Below are 17,760 nucleotides of genomic sequence, written 5' to 3'. Positions count from 1 at the left end.
GCTAATTTTAATTTCCGTGTTTGATAGAGCGTTCGGGATGCTTCAGTGTTTATCATAACCTTAGCAATAGCGCTCTACAAAAGCTATGTGTTAATCAAGCTGGGAGTACACAAACATTAGGCTTCGAGTTATTTGAACAGCCCTACCCTGTGAATAAAATTTGAAATGACTACGCAGTTGATAGATGGCATAATTATTTAGCTTGCTCCTCACTACTGACGGACAATGGAGGAAACGAACACGCACTTGGAAGAAACTAAAACTGGCAACAAATTATAAAGCCCTTCCGTTGAAGGCCATTAGCGGGTGAAGCAAAAGCCACGAGCAAAAGACTCACCGTGTTTAGACATTTCTCCATTTCTGCAGCCGTCAGGGCAAAATGAACACTTGCCTGAAAAATAAAGCACGCGCTTACATATTATCAGCTTAATTTTGGAGTTTGAGGTAGGAAGTAGCCCTAAGATCCGGTTCAGGCTCTTAAAGTCACTTTACTTTTCATCTTAAAGTAAAACACAAGAAATAAACAAGAGAAAGGAGTGTGAATGTGGGATGTCACGCACAGAGGAACCGTTAGCGTGGCGTACAGCCACTTTCAAAAGTGCACATTCCACGGGCTTTGCTTTTGAGCATTACAACGTGGCTCTTTGCACATCTCCAGCGCTAGACGTCTCTTAGATGACGATAACGACCGCTCGCACGTTTTCTAGCTTATTTATTTCATTATTTCTTCCAGGCGCTATGTTACAAGCCGTACAAGCAATACCCTTGGGTCATGCAATTTTGATAAACATTATACAGAGAAAACACGTCTAAGTACTTGTGTAATATTATTCGACGTTCTGAAACCACAGAGAGATGCGCATGCGCAGTCTAAACAGATGCAGGCAGCTAGAGGCTGGCAAAGGGAGTGGTTTATCAAGGCTACGAACGCTTATCATTTCTACTCTTGTGAACCACTGAGTTATAAATTGCTAACCTCATCATACGGGATCAAAAACACGAACAGAATTACAACATACGTGTTTGCTATTATCTTTACAATGATTATTCCGTAGCACAGTGGAACTATAGATCATTTTTACAGAAATTAGAACTGAGGTCAGGGATTACCTATGATTCAGCAGTTTGCCTTAGTAACAATAGACTGGTTCTATAAGGCGTTAAACATATTTACCTTCTGTTTAACTCATCTGTCGGCCTGTGAAATAAACTCCAGTAGAGTTTTCAAAACGTACTTAGAACATAAAGAGTCTTGTTTTGTGAACCCATGTCACCTTAAAAAGCGCGTTGACTTTGGTTTTTCTTTTACTTGGAGCGTCAGTGTGCTCAACCTACGTGCTGCTCGACAATAGCGACAAAAAGTCCCTCATTTTGTTTCTTTGGCTATTGCGTTCATTAAACGCGAGCACGGAGTACAGTTATATTTCTTACTGCATGCCTTGCTTGTTTTAAGAAAATGAAATCAAGCATAACTGACAATGCAGCATTCATAAAAAAGCCTGCAGGATATTTGCGTGCTGTTACGGACGCACAATTACCGTTCTTGAAGCAGACGTTCTAACCGCACAGAAAATAGAGAGGTGTAAAATTTACTTCCGTAAAACCAAACCCGAAAATTAATCTCTAAACATATAATAGCAACGGCTGCCGATGTCAGAAATAGTAGCACAAGGTGCCTACTTGTTACATCGGCTCGAAATGCCCAAGGAACAATAAAGACTGCTACGTACTCTAAGAAGCAAGCTAGCGGAGAATTTATTTAGGATTCACAAGTTTTTATTTTAAAACCTGGGAAAAAAGCCGCTACTTACTGTTATAAGAAGTTCACCGCGGAATATCTTTACGATATAAATATATATATATATATATATATATATATATATATATTGTAAGGTAACGCGAAGGTCGGACTTGGGGAATCAGGCTTTATTACAGACCTGAAGCCTTGGTCGCACACTGCAGCCAAACACACTCCGCGATGACGATGGGTATCTACAAGAGGGAGCAGGATGAAGATGAAGCAGCACGTTCAGCAGTGTGGAAGATGAAGCGCCACACAGTGCTCACACTATTTCGCCCGCGCAGTTCAAGCGGCCAGCCTGGCCGCAATTAGTCCGCAGGAATGCGCCGAACAAAAGGTTTCATACGTGAAACGTGGACAACTTCAGTGCCACGGTAACGACAGTCCGGAGGAGGGTAAACAGGGGAGACGCGATAGTTGACCGGGGAGGTTTTTGCAAGAACTGTGTAAGGACCAATGTAACGGTGCTGTAACTTGTCACAAAGGCCAGGAGTGCGTAATGGGGTCCAAAGTAACACCTCGTCGCCGGGACGGAACGAAACTTGGCGATGGGTTGCATCATAGCGGTACTTGCGGTCTTCCTGGCTAGCTTCCGTGTTGACGCGAGCAAGCCGGCGTGATTTGGCCACTCGGGAAAGGAACTGGTCAGGAAGAGAGGATGAGGAACTGGCATGTGTAGAAAGAAAAGAGGCGTCAAGAAAGGTAGCGGGAGAACGGCCGTAAACGAGGAAAAACGGGGTGTAACCTGTGGTCCGCTGTACAGCCGTATTGTAGGCGAACGTAACAAAAGGAAGTATTACGTCCCAGTTTCGGTGGTCCTGGTCGACATACATAGACAACATGTCAGAAAGCGTGCGGTGGAACCGCTCAGTCAACCCATTGGTCTGCGGGTGATAGCTGGAGGTCAATTTGTGATGTGTGGTTGAGGCTTCAATAACTTCGACTACAATCTTCGACAGAAATGTCCGACCACGATCGCTGAGAAGCACTTGAGGGGCCCCATGGCGCAGTACGAGCGATTCCAAAAAGAAGGTCGCGACCTCATGTGCTGAGCCATTAGGCAGGGAAGCGGTCTCAGCGTAGCGTGTTAGGTGGTCGACGGCGGTGACGATCCAGCGATTACCTCGTGCGGACAATGGAAGTGGCCCGTATAAGTCTATGCCAACAACGGCAAAAGGAGTAGCAGGGCAAGGTAGCGGCTGTAGTAGGCCAGCAGGAGGAGAAGTGGGCCGTTTGCGGCGCTGACATGGCAGACAAGAGGCGACGTATTTTGCCACACTTGAGGCGAGGCCTGGCCAGAAGAAACGGGCTTTCACGCGGTGGTAAGTTTTATGAAAGCCTAAGTGACCGGCTGTAGCATCATCGTGGAAAGCCGCCAGGATACGGGTGCGAAGCGCTCTCGGAATAACGGGGACCCAACGGGTGCCTTCGGAGCAATAAATATAACGGGAGAACACGCCGTTGTCAAGTTTGAACTGTTGGAGTTGCCTGCGCATCCTAGCGGTAGGAGGGTGAGAAGCACCGGTGAGAAGGTTGATTAGGGAAATACAGTAGGGATCTGCTCGCTGGTTTGAAATAATGGCGTAGCGATCTGGAGCAGCGGCAAGAGTAGCACAGGTTAAGGTTGGGGCTCTGGACGACATTGGGACGTCGAGGGTGCACGCAGGAAGGCTCGAGGAAGCACTAGGTGGCGATTCTGATAGCGGGCAGCGGGAAAGAGCATCGGCATCTCGATGTTTGCGTCCCGATTTGAATATGACATCAAAGTGGTACTCCTGCAAACGCAGAATCCAACGGCCCAGGCGTCCAGTCAAATTTTTGAGGGTTGATAACCAGCACAGGGCGTGGTGATCGGTAACGATCGTGAAATGGCGGCCGTAGAGGTAGGGGCGGAATTTCTGAACTGCCCAAACGACGGCTAGGCACTCTTGCTCAGTGATGGTGTAGTTGCGTTCCGCTAGTGTTAGAGTTCGACTGGCAAACGCAATTACCTTTTCCCGAGAAGCGGTATCACGTTGCAGAAGTATGGCGCCGATACCGAGGCTGCTGGCATCGGTGTGAAGAATGGTGGCAGCAGTGTCGTCGAAATGAGCGAGAACAGGGTCCGAAGTGAGGGCATTCTTTAGGGTTTGGAAAGCTTTTTCGCATTCTTCGGACCAATTGAAAGTAGTACGGTCTGTAAGGAGGCGGTGGAGCGGTGCAGCAATGGTAGCGAAATTTCGAATGAAACGGCGAAAGTACGAAGACAGGCCAAGGAAACTGCGTAGTTCCTTAGTCCGCTGAGGGCGTGCAAAGTTCAAAACTGCAGCAAGCTTGTCAGGGTCGGGTCGAATGCCATCGCGGCTGACGAGGTGGCCCAGGATCTTGATTTCTTTCTTGGCGAAATTACACTTTTTTGTGTTCAGCTGGAGACCGGCGGATGCCAGGCACGTTAATACTTGATCAAGGCGGCATAAATGATCAAAAAAAGTCGCAGAGAAAATAACTATGTCGTCCAGGTAGCACAAGCATGTTTTCCACTTAAGTCCTCTAAGAACAGTGTCAATCATGCGCTCAAACGTAGCGGGGGCATTACAAAGTCCAAAAGGCATGACATTGAATTCGTAAAGCCCATCGGGAGTAGCGAATGCTGTTTTTTCTTTGTTCGCTTCGTGCATCGGTATCTGCCAGTAACCGGAACGCAAATCCAAAGTGGAGAAATATTCGGCGCCCTGAAGACAGTCGAGGGAGTCGTCAATTCGTGGCATAGGGTAAACATCTTTTCGAGTGACTTTGTTAAGTGCGCGGTAATCAACGCAAAAACGCACGGACCCATCCTTTTTTTTGACCAAGACGACCGGAGATGACCAGGGGCTAGCTGATGGCCGAATAATCTCTCGCCGGAGCATATCATTCACATTATCTTCTATGATTTTACGTTCTGATAAGGAAACACGGTAAGGGCGGCGGCTAACAATAGAAGTACCTTCTGTAATAATGCGGTGCTGTGCAGAAGACGTTCGGCCCAAGGTCGGAGAAGTGACATCAAAGGAGGCTTGGTGTTTTCGAAGTAATTCCTGCAAAGCTTGGCGGTGAGTCGCAGGAAGGTCAGGATTGATGGTGCCAAAGAGAACACAGAGAGAAGCATCGGAAGAAGCTGCTGGTGAGGAAGAGGGGGCGGTAAGGGTGGTGAGGGACACCGGGTGAATGTCCAGGACACAAGGAAAACATGTCCCTTTAGTCAGCACAATGGGCTCTGGGGAAGTGTTCGAAGCAGCGACAAGCGCTGTGCCATGCTCAAACCGAACAAGACTTGGTGGTAGCGCGATTCCGCGGGTCAGATGGCGATCAGAAGGCACGATTAGCACATCTCCGTTATCAATGTCAGCAGAAGTAAGCGCGACAAGTTGTTCGCATCCAGGGGGCAACACTGAGTTAGTAGCGGCAAGCAGGCGATAACGGGGCTCGGGATGTTCAGAAGACGGATCGCTCTCGTTCATGTAAATGATCCTGTCGCGACACGAAATGCTGGCTGATGCGGCAGACAGAAAATCCCAGCCTAAAATAATTGGGTGAGCGCACGGTGACATCACGGCAAAGTGTACATGGTGGCGGACACCGTCAACAAAAACTCGCACAGTACACTTAGCAGAAGGCCGAATTATTGCACCATTAGCTCCACGGAGTTCAGGTCCATCATAAGGCGTTTTCACTTTTCGCAAGCGGGAGCACAAGTCAGTGTGTATCACAGAAACAGCGGCGCCCGTGTCAACCAAAGCTTCAACAGATAATCCTTCAACCCGCACTAAAATAATATTCCAGGGACGTTCCGGAGGATTTTTGGGATGGCCGAAGAGTGCAGTTTTCCCTCCTAAAACTGCAGTGGTCAGTTTTCCGACAGGCGGGGGGTCGTCAGAGAAGCTTGACGGAGAGGCGAGGCTGAGCGGCGAAAAGGCGAAAGAGAACGGCGTCTTGAAGGCCTGTAACCAGCAGGCGGAGCGGGGCTTTCTGGCGGGGGTGATGAACGTCGGGGATAATCGGGGAATGAACGGTGGTTAGAGCCGGAAAAGCGAGGAGGGTAGTCTGCTTCAAATGATTCGTAGCCGCGGCGTTCATTCTGGAGCCTGCGACGACAGAAGCGGGAAATACGGCCTCGGTACCCGCAGTAATAACACACAGGGCGGGCTGGGCGCCAGTTGGGGTAGTATGTCGGCGCTGCGGCAGGTGGTGCCAATGCAGCGACATGAGCAGTGGTAGGCGCCGGTGGCGTAGGCGCTCCAACTGCGGGCGGCAAGGACGTGATCTGGGCGTACGTTGGCACCTGACAAATGGTAGGAGCGACCGATGTTGGCGGGGAATAGGTCATTGAGGCCAGCTCTTCTTTAACAATGCTACGCAGGCCGGCACTTGAATTATGTGGCTCAGATGCAGGGCGGCACAAATTACCTTGAGCCGAGAGCTCTTCACGAATTAATTCGCGAATAAGCACACGGAGGTCAGCTTCGGCAGTGAAACCAAATGAAGTGGGATCAGGCTGCAGGCGTATTGACTGTAGTTCGTCAAGGCGTTGACAAGTGGATATGATGGCATCGATTGTGGTAGGGTTCTGCACGGCCAGGGCGTTGTAGGCGAGTGGCCCAATACCTTTAAGGACGTGCCGAACCCGCTCGGCCTCTGGCATTGTGTCATTGATGCGCCGACAAAGTGAAAGTACATCTTCTATATAAGAGGTGTAGGTCTCATTAGGCCGCTGAAGTCGGGCTTCTAGCTTCTTCTTGGCGGACTCCGTGCGAACAGTAGGAGCGCAGAAAATCTGGCGTAACTTTTGTTTAAAGGTAGCCCAGTCCGGAATCGTCGACTCATGATTTAAAAACCACGTTTTGGCCACATCCGTCAAATAAAAGGACACATTAATTAATTTAAGAGAATCGTCCCATCGGTTGAAAGCACTGACCCGGTCGTAGCTGTCGAGCCAGTCATCAGCGTCGTCGCCGCGGAGACCGGCGAACATCTGCGGGTCGCGCTGACGGCTACTGACAGTCCAAGTGGCAAGGGGAGCTGGAGTCGAGTTGGTAGCAGCCGGAATAGCGGAGTGGCCCTCTTGTGTCATGACGATGGTGGTCGGGGTCAAACGGCGGCCAGAACGAAGCTCCAGGTGGATGCAGGTGACGAAGCAGCGGGGAAATCAAGGCGCACCTCCACCACGTGTAAGGTAACGCGAAGGTCGGACTTGGGGAATCAGGCTTTATTACAGACCTGAAGCCTTGGTCGCACACTGCAGCCAAACACACTCCGCGATGACGATGGGTATCTACAAGAGGGAGCAGGATGAAGATCAAGCAGCACGTTCAGCAGTGTGGAAGATGAAGCGCCACACAGTGCTCACACTATATATATATATATATATATATATATATATATATTGTAAAGAAGATGAAGAAGAAACAACGCTGCGGCATCGCCATCACCATCGCTGGTGTCCAGCGCCCATCGCTCTCGTGCTGAAGCTGTGCCCTGCGGCTGGTATTCCGATCCTGCTGTGCCTGAATTACTGCCAGCGCTAAAAGTTCCAATCAACCATCAAATTCACATTTCAATATATATATACATATATATATATATATATATATATATATATATATATATATATATATATATACCGGACGCCGGACGCGATATTCAGAGGTCGTGGGTTCGAATCCCACCACCGGCACGTTGTTTTTTCTTCTACTTTGCGTTTAATGATCTTTCCCCTGAACAGATTACATTACTAAATTATGTGATTATACAAGTAAAAATAAAACAAAATACAATCTCAAATGCTTTCTTTGGCCTCGCCGGCTGTTGGCTTCTTTCCTTCATGTATTATAACGAGCACCCTCATTTCCCCTTCATTTATCTGTTTGTAGCTTACGGGGGTCTCGGTTCTGGCAGTCTTGAAGCCATAGGTACCGTAAGAGGGTTCTAGCACAGCTTTCGCCCTCGCTCTTGATCACGTTCTACGTGTCGCTGGCGGTAACACAGGACATTCCACGTCCGCCGCTATGGTTGAGTGTGGCGCTGGTGAACACTCTCAAGGTTCCTACACAGGCAACATTAATACCCACGAAAGTAGCAGGGGCGACAGCTGTCGATGTAGCTCAGTTGGAAGAGCACCGGATGCGATATTTGGAGGTCGTGGGTTCGAATCCCACCATCCGCGCGTTGTTTTTTCTTCTACTATGCGTTTAATTAAGTTTCCCCTGAACAGATTACATTACTAAATTACGTGATTATAGAAGAAAACAAAATTACAATCTCAAATGATTTTCTTGGCCTCGCCGGCTGTTGGCTTTCCGTCATATATATATATATATATATATATATATATATATATATATATATATATATATATATATATACATTTTTTTTTTTAAACTGTGAGGCGGACGTTGGCGAGGTTTGTGTCGGTGAATTGTTTAGCAAGGCGCCCATTGTGTGCGGGAAATAGCTGAATAAAAATAATATTACAAATATAAGTTATTTATTTTTGCTATTTTTTATTTTATGGGCGGAGATAATGTTACGTAACTGAAAACCCTCAGATCGCAGGTGAGCACAGCTTTCGGTATTGCGGATAGAAAAATCGTAAGCTATAAATGGGTATTTGAAATCTCAATGAACCTACGTCCTTACCTTAAAAAATTGTTAGCATTAAGCCGCGACTTGCAACATTCCATTCGAAATCACTTTATATCCTACAGTACCGAATAGGCAATCACAATCTCAATTTACTGCGTTCTGAATGCATGCCAGAGTATTTAAAGTGTTGCAACGCGAAGAAGTCAACTCAAAAGCCTTTTGAATGCGCATTTTTAATGCTCGGTAATTTGAAAGGCATTTTTAAGCAAATTTGAAAAATTGGTTCACCATCTTTGCTGACGGCCATAAACGGTTTGGCATATTCTTGATATTTAATAGGAAAAATCAACATGTTAATAAATAATTTATTACTGATCGCTCTCATGTACATAATGTCTGCTTTGTTTGACGACCAACCTGCACAGACCGCTGAAAACATATCTTTGAAACAGTTACTCCACATAGCACGTCAGAGTAACCTATTTCAATATGATCTACGTATTTTGCATCGTGAATATATGCAGGAGGTGACTACTTCCGCAATCGCGCTATGTTTCCGCTTTTAAGCCCTTCATAAAAATCAACTGCACGCTGTGCCCAGAACCTCTCTGAGCAAACTAGAATAAATGCTTATATTGAACCATACCATTGCTATGCTATTATGGCGTATTAGGTTAATTCGCGGTATTGTGCTTATTTGTTTATCTTATACGCTCTAACACGGTGACAAATTAATGATCGGGTTGTTATAAGGTTTTTAATCTACGAAGCAGCATCAGTATGGGCAAGTACATACCTTGTCTGAAATAATTTTCTGAAATTTTTACCTTGCCGCTCAGGAGCCTGCTAACAGCCCAAGCATACGTTCCTAAACAGACACACGCACGCAGGCTCGCATACATACATACACACATTCTTGCATACATACATACATACATACATACATACATACATACATACACACACACACATACATACATACATACATACATACATACATACATACATACATACATACATACATACATACATACATACATACATACATACATACATACATACATACATACATACATACATACATACATACATACATACATACATACATACATACATACATACATACATACATACATACATACATACATACATACATACATACGTACGTACGTACATACATACATACAAAGATGCGTAGCCTGATCACACAGCGGTGTGATCAGGCTTCACCTAAAGACTGGGAAGTATTCCACTGACCAAGGTATGGACAATACACCAGTGTAAAGATAATTTTCTTCTCCATACCTACGCTTAAACTATTTAGACTTCTAAATAGCATGGATCAACCTTAATAAATTACTTACAGAAACAATTCCAACTTTGGCCATGGCTGCAGCCATGAGGACCCAGTTGAACGTGTTGGGAGACCAGATGACCAGGTTGTCCCCCTTGCAAAAGCCCAAGGAGAGGAGACCTCGGGCGACCTGGTCAACCTTTAATTTAGCGGAAATATATAAAGTTAAAGAAAATGCACTCGGTCTTAACGAATACAGAAATATTTACTTCCTGATAAATGTTCCTCTTTTGGACAGCCCATGGCCACTGCAAATCATACCTAACCAAGCCGGTATTCTTATCCCGGCTCGTTTAGAAACGGCATAGAGGAAGACACCTGGTTAAATATGATAGTAGACAAATCTGCCTAAATACGTAATTGAAGTTCAAAAACGCCAGCGATGTGCTCCTTACTCCCTCTTAATATCCCATCTGTTTACTTATGCCGATATGTTCGATTCGCACCAATTGGTCTGAATTGTCGCCATGTTAAACAGGGTATTTAAAAACAGCTGTGTCACCTAGCGATACGTTATCAAACACGGCCTATTCCCGTAACCTCAAAACGCTGATTTGGCTTACTCTCAAGGCATTGCAAATTTTTCACATCCGCAATAATTCCTTCCTTATCACTTGAAGGCTCCGCCTTCTAAATACGGGTCCGCTAGCCATGGTGCCAAAACAACAGTTTATTCCGGGTTAACAGAAAATCATTATATAAAAAGAAACAACATTGGACAAAATTGTGCTGTAAAACTTGTATTCGAGGTGCACGACAATGGACTATCAAGAATAAAACAGATCAAGGGTTCAGGGATTTACAGCGGCAACACAAAACACACTGCGGCGCGAATAGGGCGAGTGATAGGGTCAAAGCGTTAACGGCGGAACGAAAGCACTGTTTCACACGTGACAGAAACTCACGCCAATACTCCTAAGCCATTCTTGTAGGCGCTGCTTTCGTCTTCGTCTGGCAGGACCCCGCTGCGTTGTCCGTGTACTTACATCCCAAATTTCAAAAATGGACGAAGCGCTAACAACACATCCCCAAAAATGGGGACACGGACAAGCGCTCACTGACAACTGATGGAACATGAGGAACACGCCATGTCCAACCGTATATCGGGTGCAAGGAAGGCATTGTTTATCAGATCCCACTCACATGCGGTTGATTGAGCGTTTGAGAGCGCACGAGCTATCGCTTGAGAAAGGCACTGGATCCAATCTGCCGATTCATTGCAAGAAGTGGAAATGCATATATCCTAAAAGAAACTAACGTACTGGATAAAAGTCGAGACAATGTAGCTGGGGAGTTAGAAGAAGTTCATAAAAAGAAAATGTCTAGATTGCGTTAGCGAACCTTCCAAAGTTCTCTTTTTTAGAAGGTCGCAGTTGAATTTTGCGCATCAATTAAGATCCGCAAAAAGATGCGCAAGCCAAATGAGTTGAAATCTACTATGTTTCTTGCTAAGGTGCTGGGAGTATTTTTGAGTATTTTTCCTTTTAGTCGTTTGTCTGAAAACGTTTTTTTTGTGATTGTCAGCTTTTTATCCATTTTTGTGATTGTCTTCAAGTTTACCTGGCCCTACACACCAAGTTTGTTTTTCGAACTATCGTTTTTAGCCTATTCAACCAATCATAAATGTTTTTTATCAATTTTATGACTGTTTTCGTTTATCGGTTTTATGCTCTTTTCACCTTGTGACGTTTGCTGCCTCTGATTGCCCCCGCCACGGTGTGTCTATATATTGCGTTTCCCTTCAGTAAAGATTAAGTTGTCAGTGAGCGCTTGTCCATGTCCCCGTTCTGGTGACTGTGTTGTTAGCGCTTCCTTCATTTTTGAAATTTTGCACCAATTAGCCCAGCAAAACGTTCTTGAATACTACATCCCGCTGGCCTGTGATGCTCACTGGTTAACCTTAGCTGGCCTGCCGCCCGGCAAAAAACCCCGAGCCTTGCTTCCGACGCGCTTATCTGCCCTCGCCTTCGCGCCGATAACATGCCGTCCCCGCTCCACGCAGCTCGCTCATGTGTATTCGCACTGACCGGGCAAACACCAACAGAAACTGGAAAAAGCGCGCGTGGTTTGAAACACTAAGAGGCAGTGGGGCCCCATACCATTTAAAGGTAGCATTAAATATACACGAATCATTTTATGAAATCTGAAAAAGCGCTTGTACGTTGGGAATAAGCCGTTGATTTCGAATAAAATATAAAGGTTTAATTAAGGTGAAAAACGTTCCATATTTGTTTCTAAGGGAATAGTGTTCTGAATTCTGGGTCAGATAGCAAATTTTTTTATAAAGACTGACGTACAGTCTTTTTCAAAAATATACAGCCCAAGGAGTTCTCTTCATAGAACTCTAACTGGGCTCCTGAAAGCATTATTGGTATACGAAGTTAATCATAGAAAAGTGTGAGAACTAGATTTTTCGTCTACAAGATTTCGAGCGCTGCATATGCTTAAAGAGCTTCGTTACGAGGCTTAGAAGCAAAACCCTTGGGCCGTATTTTTTCGACAAAGACTGTACATACGGAAGGCATTTCATGGCCTTTTTCTATATTTTTCAGTTACTACTCTCTAATCACAGAGCTCAGGTAGTGGAAAGCCGTCTAGAAAGTATATGCCCAGCAATTTCAACCACGCGCCGACTATAAACAATAAATGCATTGCCTACACTCATAATCTGTTTCACATACGTTGCGGTTATAAGTGGAACTTTGGAAAATGTTCCACTTATAAGCGCAACTTTTCTAAAAGTTCCACTTATACCTGGGGCCTATGTGGAATCAGATAAGAGTGTAGGTAAAGTTTTGCGAACGGGAGCAGGTCAAGCTAACAAAAGCACACTCCTCAGGACGCGCAGCTTCTGGCTTCGTTAAAACGTACCATTTACGATTGTCAAGTATTGAGCCTTCAGAACTGTGCATTATATTGAACAAAATAAACAAATCTTCATTACGATTCCATGAACAACTTTCGTAACAGTTAGAACAGCTTCATTTCTGGACCTATTCGTATAATCATGCTCGCAGCTTTGTCGACCGAGCAGTGGGTATATCGAACTCGAATGTAGAAAACGAGGCTTGGAATTTTTTATAATAATCTCATCAATCTACTACCGCCAGGCGAGGATGAACATGCCCTTACCGAACTGATCCTCATGAGAAATCAAGTTTTAATATGGCGGTCGCTCTAAACCTGCTTAGATCCCGACCCTTAGGCATATATGCACATATTTTCTGACGAAAACAGTCCTGGTTGATAATAAGTAGCTACCTTGGATCCCCTAAATTGGCGCTTCCCGGAGGATCCCCCTGTTTTGATCTGGTGGTATTTCTCTGACTCAGCACATGATAAGATGCGCTGTTTAGCTGAGACCCGACAGCATAAGTGAAGGCTACCGAGTGAGCCAAAGAAGTCGCCGCCAGCCATAGACTGACGGTCATCTGGTTAAACTGACTACTGCTTGTTTCCAGCCATTTTGATTGATGCACGAATGTTTGTTTTCTTTGTGAATTAGGACAGATTATATTACGGAATTTTTAAAACCTTTAAGGGGAGCCTCATTTTATCCAATATGACGTTGCTATATAGGACAAGCTCATTCAGGGACAGCTGAGGTAGTAACGCGTTTGTTTTAAAAATTATATATCAAATGGCGCTTCTCTGTCAATAGTGGCGACTTCGAGTGAGTAGGCATTGTACTAATAAACGCTTCACATTAGCCTGGCCAGAGATAAAGAACCCACCATTGTCTGTCATGTGTAAGCGGCACATGTGAATCTGAAGCGATGGGCAGCCTGCTTAAGAGGAAATTCAAGCAGACAAAATAGATGTCGAAAACGTTTTTATCGTATCTGAAGAAGAGAAAATAAATTCTAAATATTGCTTATTTGGCACAGAGGCAAGCAAGGGACCGGTTAACACTGTCAAGTACCTTGCACAAAGAACAACACTACTTTTCCCCTGTCACGTCAGCCCTAAGTGTACAACACAAAGTTTACTCGTCTGTTAAGTGATAATGTATTTTATTCACAACGTTCAAGTCCAGGTATAAATATAAATCTTAAGATGTGCGTATGTAAAAAAGCGGCAATAATATGCAATCAGCTTCCCCATCATGCAATCGGCTTCTCGGAGAGTTCGGCGTCCGTAGTGCTCCTTCTGTCTCATGGGCGTGTTTTTTTGTGTAAAATGAGCGTTGTTTCATATTATTATCCAGACCTACCTCAGCCAGCGGTTAGTAACAAGAACAGTTAAAAGGTTCGTGAACTAACGCAGCTGTATTTTTCTTGTGCACTTCATTTTTTTTTTTGTTTGAGGGGAGAGAAACACACTCAATACATTGCGAATCTATTTGGTCTGGTTTCGTGTCTTCAAAACAAATGATTCGGCAGCCGTATTATTTGAAAGATCTCAGTTGCGGCATGCCACTGTCACAATCCATAGGCAGTACGACTAGTACGAATAGGATGGCACATCTAAAAAGGGCTCTGGAGCTTGCTTGCTAGGCGACTAGTGGCGAGAACATTCGGTCATAGCCTGAGCTCTCTCCAGGTACGCTCTCCACGTGCATGCTTGTGCATTCCTTGTCGTATTCACGGGCCGTCCACATCGGCTTTGTCAGCGGGCACACGTCATCGCCATATTCTCTGCTTCTTGCACGCTCGGCGAGGCATTCCCTATTGATGCAACAGCGGGTCGACATGTGTGATTTTTTGGAGAAAAGTATGGGTTCCAAATCTAAGTGTTGATTCCGTCGCCTATGTCACAGCAATTGCTGAACTTAAGTTCGAAGAATTGCTGACTACGTGACCCGAGTATTAAGCGAGTATAAATGAAAGAACTTTGTGATTGGGTTCAACAGTGGGTTTGCTTGAATTATTGCAGGGGCGCTTGCCGCGTCCACGTTGTAGGGATCAATGAGCAGATGCTTCTGTAGCGTTTACCGTCGTGTTCATGCTTTTGTATTAACAAAGTCAGCAGTCTGAATTGCTTCCACCAGTTTCTTATTTCGATTAATATTAAAAGTGCGTCACTCTCTTTGTATGATGGATGTTATCCATGCGCTCGGCGCAGACAATTCTGTTTTTGGTTTCCGTCGCATTTTATTATTTAAAATTCAGTCTCATTTTATTTGAAATCAAAAACTGAATTAGCAATTTTAGCGCCGATAGAGCTGCTTCTATCCAATACTGCCTGTCTTTAGAGCCAATTAAGTGAAGATAACATTTTGATAGCGCATTTTAGTGTTCTGTGCAAGAACGCAATAGATTAAGAACTTCAACATACAGCTTTTCAGGCGAGATGCGCTGACGAGGTTGTGGAAGAGGAACTCCGGCCACGTCCGTTTAAAATAAATGATTTAAGTTTCTGAAATTCAGTTTCGAATTGGCGACGAGGATCCAGTAAAGAGTGCGCACAATTTTATAAGGTAAATTGGTGCACTATTTAAAGGCGGGGACCGGATGTAGGCCATCTCCGCGTCTTATCGTGCTCGGTAACAATAGACTACGAATCCTCCTCGGCCAAAGTGGGTTAGAGGAAGACACAGAGAATGAAGTGCTGTGGGCTTGACGCAGTAGCATGTTTATGAGTTGAGCAATTCCGCACAATGCAATGCAAAGAACGAAACTACACTAGTGCTTTTACTTTTCAGCCGGAGCTTAAGCGACCTCCATGTTTCGAACAATGATTCTGAGCAATTATTGCTCTGCACAGTGCAAAAATATGCCGTCTTTCTGTCCTCTTAATTCAAAGCATAACACTGAGCCACATTTAACGTTTCTTCTTGAGGATTAGCTTGATAATCATCGCCCCAAAACTACACGACACAAGGAAGGTTGACAGTGGATGCTATGGTCTTCAAATGATATAATGTGCATTTTTCCGCTTAGCTGCCAGTTGTATCCAATTCTTCTAAATACTTTTTTTTTGACCAGATGACTTATTTCCCTTCAGACGAAAGTCATTTGGACGACATGTTCAACTATTAACGCAAAGTTTTTTCCGCATGCTCAAACATCCGTGGGTGTGAGTGAAAGCAAACGTACCATGCACAGTGACGCAATATTAGAACTCTGTATCACCTGTTCCCTGAACTGGGCGAAAGTGCAGTCTTTTCCTTCCTGCACGAACGACCAGCCAATGCGGCTTCCCCACTTCTCTGCCGCCGTGTCAATATGCGTGCCCAAAGTGTCAGGCGAGAGTGGTACGGAGCATGCCTCGTGCCAGTAGCTGAAGCGCAGCTTCTTTTCCACAGGCAATGATCTGCAAAAACATGACTTTCGTGTTTTATGGCGCGTCAGTGTATTTTAATCATTGTCATTTTAACGTGCTACCGCTTAAGTCTCCGTTCATCGGAACTCCGGCCTCGGCGGCCGTCCGCCAGCTTTGACAATTGTGAACGAAATATCGCAAGCGTGGCGCTTTCAGGCGGTAGCTGGCACCTGACATGGCTAAGCAGCAAGTGGTTTTAAAGTTGCGTGACATTATGTTTGGCCGGAGCTGCCACCTCGGATATCATTTCATTTGTTTACATTTGCTTACATTTCTAGGTGCGCCATCTTCGAAAGGAGCACAGACGCTCGTCAAGCCGATTGTTTCTCGGCTTTTTGTCTGGGCCGCCTACATCATTTATGGATGTAAAATAACTTTGATTTGATTTGATTTGGTATCCGTTTGGTTTCCCCAGTCTCTTACTAACATTTCGAGGCTTGAAAGAATAGATCGTAAAGGACAGAGATTTATTCGTAACAAATACAAGCCAACAGATTCACCAACCGAACTAGCTGTAATATCCAGGTTTGAAACGCTATCAGCAAGAGCAAAGTTGGCGCGAATAAAATTCCTATATCAGCTATTACATAACGCCTTTAGCATCGACTAATGACAGTATGTTTCATTATCGCATAAGCGAGAGTTAAGAAACCATCACGCGTTCACGCTAACCGAATGTTCATGTCACCCAGTGATGCATTTAAACATTCTTTCTTCCCGTTGGCAACAAGCGAATGGAACTGCCTGCACTCATCTGTTACTAACGTTGATTCATTTTCAAGGTTTTGTTCCAAACTACAGGCCATGGTGGGAGCTGAAATTATTCGGTTACAAATTTCGCTTTCTTTTTTTTTCGTTCGCTTGTTTAGCGCAGTTGACAACGTTTTATCCCATTGTTTCGTTTTTGAACTTCTATGTGTTATTTATTTGCTATCTGTTTGCACGAATTTTATAACACATTTTCAGTTTTTTTGTGCTTTTAGAATTGACTAATACTGTATTTTTGTAGAGCTGCTTTAATTCTTGTCATCATCATTTTTTCGATATTATGACTGTAATGCCCACCTGCTATGGTCTCAACTAGAGATTGGCAGTATTGTAAATCGATCAATAAATAAATTTGATATGGGAGGCTGATATTAGAATCAGCCTGTCTGGACCGTTGCTTCAGCCTTAACCCTACGCCACGCAGACGCGTTCATACGGCTTGCTTAGAGATAGGGTTTATATATGTGCTGGTAGCCTACGCAATCGCGCCATAGCCTTAAAAATGGACCTTAAGTGTCCTCCATAATTTTGTCAAGCGGAGGGAAAAATTGCCTGTCATGCGTGTGTGGATATTTAAGCTGAGTGACAGACATTCTCAGTCATACAGCCTACATTCGGCAGACATACTGGGGGAATCAAAATTTTTGTTGCAAAGTGTTCAATAGGAGAAGGAATGCCAGCGCGCAAAAATGATCGAATTGGCTGGTTTAACACCCAGTAAAAATGCCTTCAATGAACGGCGGCTTCAGATCAGCCATCGATTGTCCCGGAATCTCTGTAATATCACACAATCGTAGTAACGCATTCTTGACCAATAGAAAAAATACAACATGAATATCCTCCCTTTAAGAGCACGGTTATCACACGCGCAGCATACTGGCACGCAATGATTCATTGAAAATACTGGTTAAATCCGCTACTAGCAACGCGTGTCGATGATCTCGTATTGTCTAGAGGCTTACCTGCTCAGTCC

General features: G+C 44.7%; 1 protein-coding gene across 1 annotated transcript in view; it reads right to left on the bottom strand.

The window, feature by feature from the left end:
* Positions 1-16,306, bottom strand: part of LOC146178025 (medium-chain acyl-CoA ligase ACSF2, mitochondrial-like) — a 65,466-nt gene extending 49,160 nt beyond the window's left edge. The window contains exons 1-4 of the mRNA XM_084581669.1: positions 16,290-16,306; positions 15,830-16,010; positions 9,766-9,894; positions 338-391 (exon numbers count right to left, since the gene is read on the bottom strand). Coding sequence (XP_084437795.1) covers positions 338-391; positions 9,766-9,894; positions 15,830-16,010; positions 16,290-16,306 — 381 coding nt within the window. The remainder of the gene's footprint in view (positions 1-337; positions 392-9,765; positions 9,895-15,829; positions 16,011-16,289) is intronic.
* Positions 16,307-17,760: the final 1,454 nt, after the last annotated feature.

The sequence above is a fragment of the Amblyomma maculatum genome, chromosome 10 (genome assembly GCF_055883805.1).
Source record: "Amblyomma maculatum isolate TAMU_Amacu chromosome 10, ASM5588380v1, whole genome shotgun sequence".
NCBI lineage: Eukaryota > Metazoa > Arthropoda > Arachnida > Ixodida > Ixodidae > Amblyomma > Amblyomma maculatum.
Note: the sequence above shows the minus strand (reverse complement) of the source record. Positions and strands in the feature narration are given on the sequence as shown.